The 9,176-nt window shown below is 56.8% G+C and overlaps 1 protein-coding gene across 1 annotated transcript in view; it reads left to right on the top strand.

The window, feature by feature from the left end:
- The first annotated feature begins 1,120 nt into the window (after nt 1-1,120).
- Nucleotides 1,121-9,176, top strand: part of EML1 (EMAP like 1) — a 185,287-nt gene continuing 177,231 nt past the window's right edge. The window contains exon 1 of the mRNA XM_025919403.2: nt 1,121-1,323. Within this exon, the coding sequence (XP_025775188.1) occupies nt 1,296-1,323 (28 nt within the window). The 5' untranslated portion in view covers nt 1,121-1,295. The remainder of the gene's footprint in view (nt 1,324-9,176) is intronic.

Here is a 9,176-nt window from a genome sequence, read left to right as displayed (position 1 = left end):
CCAAGAAGCCTCCCTTGACTTCCCTAGCCTTGGATGCCACCCCTTCCACAAATGTCAACCACCTGTCCTCGGGATCATCATCACCTCCAGCCCCTGCCGGGGACACCTGCCACCCTCCAGTCCCAGCTGAGCTTTCCTGGTGCTCTTCTATGCACCTGCTGGTCTCTATTCCCGGAATGCCCTCTCTTCCCCTGAAAAAACCTGCTTATTCCTCAGAGGCATAACTCAAATGCCAGATCTTCCAGGAAGCCCTCCCGTATCTCTCCGATTGGGGTCGATCACCACCCTCTCTCCTTCTCTTTAAGCCACTTTACTCCTTCTAGGCCCTGCGTGCAGAACTGGGTAGACCTGGAGCCCTGGGGGGCTCAGCGACGCCCAGCCCTGGCATGATGCCTCTGGGAACTGAGCCCAGAGCCTCCCACTTGCCTCCCTGCCCTGGTCTCTGGCCCAGGCCCTTGTGGGGACCCAAGAGAAGGACCACCCTGCCTCTTAGGCAAGCACACGGCAAGTGTACACTAAGTGTTTGTTGAGATGTGTTCTCCCAACCGGTATTTCCTGAGGACCCACTCTGTGCCCGACCCTGAGTCACATGGCTGCCCCCAGAGATCCATTTCTACCCCCCCCCCAGAGCACCCCCAGCACATGTGGAGCAGCCAGCACCCCACAAGGTGCCCAAAAGTGGCTGCTCTTGGTCTGCCCAACGAAGGCAAGGGCCACGCCTTCCCGTAGCCTTGGAGACAGACAGTCGGGCTCCAGAGTCCAGCTCTGGTCACACCCCAAACTGGCCGGGTGGCCTTGGGTGGGTCGTGGCCGCTCCAGAGAGCTAAGACGACAACCACGGACTCAGTGGGGGCATCCCTCCGTCGTCTCCTCCATTGGCCGTAAAAGCCACTCACTGGCCGGGTGGAACCATTCCCAGGGAGAGGAGGCTGTGGGCGTTCTGGGGTCTCCAGGGCTGGGGCTGGGCTCTTGGGGACTGCCCGAGCACCCAGGGGTGCAGCAGCCTCGCAGGAAACATTCCGAGGCAGCCCGGGAGAGGCCCAGGGCAGGGGAGGGCAGTGCCCAGATTTATCCACCAATCCCGCGGGCTCCTGGCTCTGGAGCGAGTTCTTATCTGCCCAGCCCAGCATGGGGGGGCGGTGGGGGCAGCCGGGCCGGCTGGGGCGGGACGCTGCCTGGGGACTGGACGCAGAGCAGGCCCGGCAGCCCCAAGCCCCACCAGGTGGGTGACAGCCACTGACGGCTCTGAGCGTCCCCGCAGGCTGGTGGCCGGCTGCCCGCCCGTCTCCTGCACCATGTCGGACGGCGAGGGCCCCTCGGCCGGTGAGTGGCAGTGCTATATTTACCCACCGCGTCTCCGGTTGCAGAGCCAAAGCTCCTGGTCGCTGAGGGCACCGGGCGCCCCCACCCCAGGCTGCAGGCAGCTGTGGGGCTGGACCCCCTTCCTCCCAGCCTGATGCCTGATTGGGGGGGGGGGCGGGGGAGGGCCGTGCTCCTGGAAGGGGAACTGGACTTACAAAGCTAAGTTCTGCTGCACCCCCTGCCTTCCCGATGGGGCTAGAGCAGGGGGCTGTGGCCGCTGCAAACCCCTCCCGCCACCAGCGGGGGGTGCGGAGCTCACCCCCACAGTGCGGCAGGGTCTGGACTGGGCTCCTCAGTGGGCTCAGGGTGCCATGGGCCCCCACGACCGCATGCAAACGAGTGTGTGTGAACACTGATCCGGGGTGGGGGAGCCTACAGCTGCCATCTGATTCCCCAAAGGTCTGAGACCTCCAGGAAGTTCTGAGCCCCCGGCCTGCCTGCACAAGGCAGGCTCCCCCGCGGGTCCCCAAATCCTCTAGGTTGGAAACGGCCAGGGACGCAAAGGCAGAGGGGTGCTCGGATACTGGGGTCTGCTCACGTGCCCCTGCCCTCCCCGGGGCAAGGGGTCTGGTGGGGACTGGCTGCCTGTGCCCCTGCCTGGCCACCCTTGGCTCCTTCCGGTTGAAGACGAGCTCTGGGGTGGACATCTCTGAGGCTCAGAACCCGTAAGTGAAAAAAGGGACAGTGGTAATAGTTCCTCACCCACAGGTGGTTGGGAAGGTTCACTGTGCCGGCGGGTGAAAGCCTATCTGTTGGTGCCGGGTGTGCAGTGAGGACTTGGTGGTGGCTTCGTGGAAGCAGCAGGTGGAGGGTCCTGGGCAGGAGCCCAGAGGCTCAGGAGCCTGTGTATCCCGGTCTGGCCCCTCCAGCTGCGGCTTGTTGCCTAAGACACGGCACGGCAGTGGCCCGTGGATCCCTTATCTGCCAAGCACCTCCGTGGAGAATCCTGGGCACGTCTGGCTGTCCTGGGGTCCTGGGGTAGATTGTGAGTGACGGCAGTGTGCCCCCTCCCCCCCCCCCCCCCCCCCCGCATGGTGTCTGAGGGACCATCCCGGCGCCTGGACCTGGCCAAGTCGGAATTGGAACTCTGCGTGTGTGTGTGTGTGTGTGTGTGTTGGGGAGGGGGACACCGACAAAAATGGCCTGACCTCACCCTCTTCCGCCAGGCGTCAGTGGTGCTGGCTGCCAGGAATTGTCCGCCGAGGAGCCAGTATGGGGGGGGGGGGCGGGGGGATGTGTGCAGCAGACAGGCCCTTTCTGGCTGGCTCTGCCCACACCTGACACGAACCCGGAATAGCTCTCTCCCTCCACCAGGGACACGGCCCTGCTTTTAGCAGCTTGTAAAACCACCCGCATGTAGATGGGTATTTCAGGAAGGGCCAGAACAATATTTAGCCCAACAGGGCGATGGAATGGGAGCCATGTGCGTGCGTGTGTGTGTGTGTGTGTGTCCAGGAGGCTGGGAGGAGACACGGCCTTTACTGCCCCTTCGCTGTGTAGGAGACGGTCAGCTGGGTTGGGGGGCGGCAGGTACCACCGTGGCTCTGCCCACCCTCGCTGGGAAGGTCACCTCTGGCAAGCTCAGGACTTGGCCTCCTGCCTGTAAAATACCGTGGGATGCTTTCGGGTCTCTGCCGGGTTGGACTCTCAGTGCAATCTGGTTGGCAGGAGTAAAGACAGCACCTGGGGGGCAAGGGTGCGTGTTTGTTTACTGGGGAGGGGTCTCCTAGAACGTGTCGTCTAAAGTGCCAGACTTTCTAGGATGCCAACCCCGCGGCAGTAAATGGGTCCGGGAGACAGCTGTGAAATATTTCTACTTATTTGCACAAACGAATCCCCGGGCCTGGGAAAGTTCTCCGCTCTCCACCCACGACCTGTGTGACCTGTGTGACCTTGGGCAGATTATTCCGGATCACTCTGCTTCAGTTTCCTCATCTGTTAACAATGATAGGACATTAGCTCCTTAAGTTCCAACGAGGGGTAAGTGACTGGAGGCCTGTAACCCACTTAACATAACACCAGGCTTACTGTTAACAGGTGTAGCTGTTGTAACTACCATTCAACGAATAAATGAGCTGCAGCCAAAGAGGAAAATGAAAGGAACACGGGGTCTGCTGTGCCTTGTGTGTTGTGTCCTGGCCACTTTGGAGACATTGTTCGATCCCTGGAGGGGCATGCATGAACCCCACTGTATAGCTGGGGGAACTGAAGCTCAGAGAGGCAAACAGACTTGTCCAAGTTTGCCCCGTTGGTAAATTACGGTAGAGTCGGGATTCACACCCAGACCAAGAGCCCCATCCGGGAAATCCCACCCTGCTCGCCCAAGGGTGGGGGCTGGGGGTCTTGTAGGCCATCTGCGCGCTCATCTGAACAGCAGCCCTTCCCACTTTGGAGATGGCTAGCCAGTTCTGCATTGTCTCCAATAATTTGGAGCCTGTTTAAAAAAAAAAAAAAAATGTGGTGCCTTGTCACCGTGTCAGGAAAATTTCACAGATCAGGAGCACAGTGGCAGGCAGTCGGCTCCTGGGTTCATGGCCCTGTGCCTGGACAGGGGAGCCTGGAGGCTAAGGTTACCAGGAGTCAACACTGTATTTATAGCAGGAACCCGCCTGCACCAGGAGCTGCCAGCCTGCACAGCATGTCCAGGGAAGGTACTTCCCGTACAGTTGTCTGGATTCTAGGCCTGGCTCTGCCCCTTAGTGAAGCAGGGCACGGATGGGCCACTTCCCCGCGGAGACTCCGTTTCCTCGTCTGCAAAATGGGGCCCTACCGTGTCCCTCTGGGGGGCTGGACAGAGGGGCCGGAAGGTGCTGGCTCCACACATCCTGGGTCTGTTGATTGTCTCTTCCTGCCTTTGACCTCGTGGTCTGTCCCCTCCCCTCTCGGCAGAACTCTGCAGGAAGAGAATGCAGCCTCTGTGCTGTCAGTCCCCACATGTTTGGGAAAGTTTCCAGCAAAGCAGTTTTACAGTTCCAAGCACCAAAGAATAGGCCATTGTATTCTCAGAGGAGCACTGAATGCGAGTGCATGGGAGCCCAGGGTTCGAATCCCTGCTTTACCACTCCCGGGGTCTGTGGCCTTGAGTGAGTCACTTAGCCTCTCTGAGCCTCAGTGGTGAGTCTCCTCACTGCTTTGGAGGGTGTGTGTGTGGGGAGATGGACACCCCTAACCCAATTAAGTGCTGAGCCAACAGAGGGACTCTCTTTCTCCTGCTGTGCAACCTCCCACCGATGCCGTGCCCCCTCTGGGCCCCAGCCTCCCTGTGTTTGTGCGGTGAGCAGCAGACAGGCCCCCGTCTTTATCACCTCCCTCAGAGCTCTGCGGGTCCTGGAGCTGTTCCAAGTGATTCAGCCGGGTTGGCGGGGGGAGGGGGGGTGCGCAGCCGACAGCATCTCTCTGGGTCCCCCAAAGGATCCCCAAGTATCTCTCTTTGCCTGGAAACAAGAAGGTTTTTCTGAGGGTGCAGGGCCTGACATTGGAGTGGGCCACCTGTATCTCAGTTCCTCCCGGCGCCCCCAGAGCCCAGAGAGAGCCCCACTTCCCTGTCCCTCCTTGTCCTGGCCTGGGTTTTACCAACCGACCTCAGGACCTGGGCCTGTGTCTACAAGGAGATTAAAGCAAAACATTTTCATTGTTCAGGACCTACTCTTGGAGAGGAAGTATCTTCCCCCAGGAGAGGTGGCAGGCGTGGTCCCTGGGCCTTGTCAGCTCTCTAGGTGGCTCCCCTCCTGTGATGAGGGCTCCCCCCTTTCTAGGCAAGTAATGGGGTTCGGGTTTCGTCTCTTAGGCAATAGGAAGTCAGTGAGAACTCTAGCCAGGAGGGTACCCGGATTGCTTCCATGTGTGGGGTGGAGGGACTAGAGAATCTAGAGGTCAAGAGGCCCAGGAGGAGGCTGGCAAGATGGTCCTGAAGGGAGAGGGTGAGGCTGATTCAGGAGGGGAAGGGCGGGGGGACTGGGGGGGGGGGCCTGGCAACTGTGGAGTGTGGGAGCGGGGAGGCTGCAGGGAGGCCATGGTCTGTGCTGGTGCCCCCATCGGGAAGGTCCACTGGACAGATGCTCGTCTCCAGGGGTTCGGGGGTGACCTGGCAGAGTCCCAGGGTTGGTCTGTAAAAACACATTGGCGGGGGGCACCTGGGGGGCTCAGTCAGTTAAGTGTCTGACTTCGGCCCAGGTCATGATCTCGCGATTCATGAGTTTGAACCCGGCTTTGGATTCTCTGCTGTCAGCGTGGAGCCTGCTTTGGATCCTCTGTCCCCCCCTCTCTCTGCCCCTTCCCTGCTTGCTCTCTCTCTCTCTTTCTCATCTGGCCTCAGTGCAGCTCTGCCTCCTCCGGGGCCCCTCCCCTGACTCTGCGGTTCCTTGGGGGCCCTGCACCCTTGGAGCGCCCACCCTCAACCGTCTGGTTGAATGGTTCCGGCCTGGACAAGTTGGGTGTCGGGGGATAGATATGTCTGGGTGGCGTTCATTGCTGTGTGACCCGTGACAAGCCTCCTTTCCTTTTTGGCCTCCGAGGATCCTACAGGTGACGTGGCCCTGCCCACGTGTCCTGTGTCCCAACAGGAGGCAGGGCTCAGGCCCCAGCTCTGCACCGGCCCTCATCGGGCCCGAGCACCTCTGAGCAGCAAACGGGTAAACTTTCACTCCTCTTGGTTCAGGTCCCTGCTCCAGAATCTGAAGTGTGTTGCAGGATTTTTTACCACAATACCTGGGGTTCGCTGTCTCACCGCTTCGACGAAGGAAAAGGGGGACACAAAATGAGCAGGAGGCAAAACTTTATTAGAGTAGAAGATCTGGAAGGAGGAAAGCTGTCTTTACAGAGAAGGCACATTGGGACGTGAACACCAAGGACTGTAGGGGAGGGTCCTTGTTTTATAAGGTTCTGGTCAGCAGTCCCCTTCCCTTCCTGTTCCTTCCCAGGTTCTACCCTTATTGGCTTGAGAGCCATAGGCAGGGGTTGTCCACTCCCCATTGGCTTGTTTCCATTGTGCAAGGGGTGGCCTGAGGCCACACTTAGGTCTCGGGTCACATTCCAGAGGGGAAACCCGAGGGGGGTAGGCGGGCTCTCTTCCATTCTTAAGAGGAACCTTACGCCTGAGGGGGCTTGCTGTGGCCCGACCGACCCTCTCAGCATTGTCCCAGAATAGGTGTTTTTCCCCACCCAGGGACCCCAGGACCAAATCTTTCCCTCTCTGCCCACTGAATCCTAGTCTCCTATCATCGTACCCTTCGGGGGCCTTAACGCTTAGGACAAGAATATACAGGTTACAAGCTGTTGGGAATTCAACTTGGAAATGCAAGTTACCATGTCTGTTCTTTTAAGGGATTGGGTTCATTCTAAACAGGTTTTTTTTGTTTGTTTTTTTTAATGTTTGTTTGTTTTTGAGAGAGAAAGAGACAGAGTGTAAGCAGGGGAGGGCACAGAGAGAGGGAGACACAGAATCCGAAGCAGGCTCCAGGCTCCGAGCTGTCAGCACAGAGCCCGACGCAGGGCTCGAACCCACGAACTGTGAGATCACGACCTGAGCCGAAGTCAGACGCTTAACCGACTGAGCCACCCAGGGTTCATTCTAATTGAGCATTCTTGAGAGAGCAAGAGGGATTTTTTTAAAAAACTTCATTACGCGTTTAAAATAAAATGAATCTGCTGGTGTTTGCAACGACTTAACTGTATTTTCTCGAATCTATGCAGTCAGAATAAAATATGAAAATTGGTGGCTGAGACGGGTGAAAGATACACATCGTCATCCACAGCTGCTGATTTCAAATCTTTATATTCATCAAAACAAATCCTTTGTTTTTTACCGACTGTGTCACTCAGGATGGGTCCAGTATGCTCTGGAAAAGAACAAATCTCAGTGGCTTAAGGCAACAAAGGTGTACTTCTGGCTCATGCAAAGTCCTTTGCGGATCTGGGTAACTCTCAGGGTGGGTGACCTAGGCGGTGGCTCAGCCGAATGCCTCCATAGGGACCCACGTTTCCCCCGTTATGAGGCAGGCAAAGAGAGAGACAGAGACGCCACACGGACGATTAAATGCTCCCATGCAAAAGTGGCCCCTGCTGCCACTGTTGGAATTTACTGGCTCAAGCAAGTCACGTGACCACACCTAATGGCAAGAGGGCGGAGTACGGCCCTCCACTCGTGAACCACTGTATCTGCCCCCCATTGACTTTTGTTCCCAGTTGACTTAAAAAAAAAAAAAAGTCATCTATTTTTATTATGAAATGTTCGGAGCGTATCGTCTGAGCTGTGGTCTGGAAGCATCTGAAATGCAGATTATGAGTCGTTCCAACATGCAGATCACAAAGCAAGGGGCAAGATTTTTCAAAACCTGTTCTTTCCCACAGAGTTAAATTTGCATTTAAAAGCATAAACACACATTTCTGAAAAATTTGGCCACACCACCAGCAAGGAAAGGCGTAACCGAGAGGAACATGAGCTGCTAATTGCCAAAAAGCTGTAGTGATTTATTATTTGCTAAGGTGCCAAAGAGGGGGTTAGGGCTGGATAGCTTCTGAGGCCGTCTAATCAACAAACTCAACGGATAAAGAGACGGGGTCTGAGATTAGAAAGAAATGATTGCAGAGGGGCGCCTGGGTGGCTCAGTCAGTTAAGCAACCGACTCTTGATTTGGGCTCAGGTCATGATCTCATAGTTTGTGAGTTCGAGCCCCACGCCGTGGTGATGGTACAGAGCCTGCTTGGGATTCTCTCTCTCCCTCTCTCTGTCTCTGCCCCTCCAGTGCTCACGCTCTCTCTCTCTCTCTCTCAAAATAAATAAAATAAACTTAAAAGAATTCTTTTTAAAAAGAAACGATCATAGAAACGTATTGGAAAGTAAACTATGAGTCTGTGCTTCATCTCTCTGACACAGACACTGTTTCCTTGATCCCACGACACCGCCACACAAAGGCTGTGCAGCCAGTTTAGCAAGAGGCTTCCCACTGGACTTGTAATAACAAATAACGACTTTAAGTACGAATTTACAGCCTACCGGAGGGCCGTGGCCGCGAACGCCGTACGTCGTTTTGTGTAATGAGACGAGAGCTGGTTTTAAAATATCGTTTGCAAAGGCTGGAGGTTGTCTCTAAGCCCTTCTATAAGGGGCGAGGGTGTCAGTCGAATGGCTAGAATAAAGCCAGAATGTGGGTTGGGGTCGGTGGAGTCCGTGCTGGGGATCAGATGCCCCTGCAGCCCTGGACCCCACGTTCCAACCTCTAAGCCAAACTGTCTGGAGAACTCTCTACCTAGTATAAACACACCCTCTAGAGTTCCCGCCTCATTTGTTTCGGGCGGAAAAACATGTCAAAGCCCTGGCGCACTTGCAGAAGACAGAAGACATCCTTCTTATTGCTCCTCTCTGGAGGAGCCCGTGGTCTCAGTGGACCACCTGACTTCGGCGGTGCTTATCTGGCACGTCCTGTGTGCGTGGGTCCCGCCGCGTGAGGGAAGGGCTGGGGCCTCGGCCCGGGGAGGCCCCTGGGGGGCAGCTGACCGGAGGAGTTGTGCGCAGGTCCCCCGGAGCCCCACAGGGAGGCAAAAAGGGACCGGCCGGTGATACACAGGCTGCGGGCTCCACGCAGGGCCCTGGGGGCCCACTGGGCACCGTTCCTTTTGGTTGGGGGGCGATGGCTTTATTGAGATGTAATTCACATACCACGCAGTGCACCCACCTCAAGGGTACAAGTCAGGGCATTTTGGTCTATTCACCGAGTTGTGCAACTATCCTCACAGTGAGTTTTAGAACTTTTTAATCGCCTTGAAAAGAAATCCCTGCCCATTAACCGCCCTTCTCAGCCCCTGGCGGCCACTAT

Source organism: Puma concolor, chromosome B3, assembly GCF_028749965.1.
Source record: "Puma concolor isolate L17-30 chromosome B3, mPumCon1.1.hap2, whole genome shotgun sequence".
In the NCBI taxonomy this organism is placed as follows: Eukaryota; Metazoa; Chordata; class Mammalia; order Carnivora; family Felidae; genus Puma; species Puma concolor.
The sequence above is the reverse complement of the archived record's forward strand: the minus strand, read 5'-3'. Positions and strand labels throughout refer to the sequence as shown.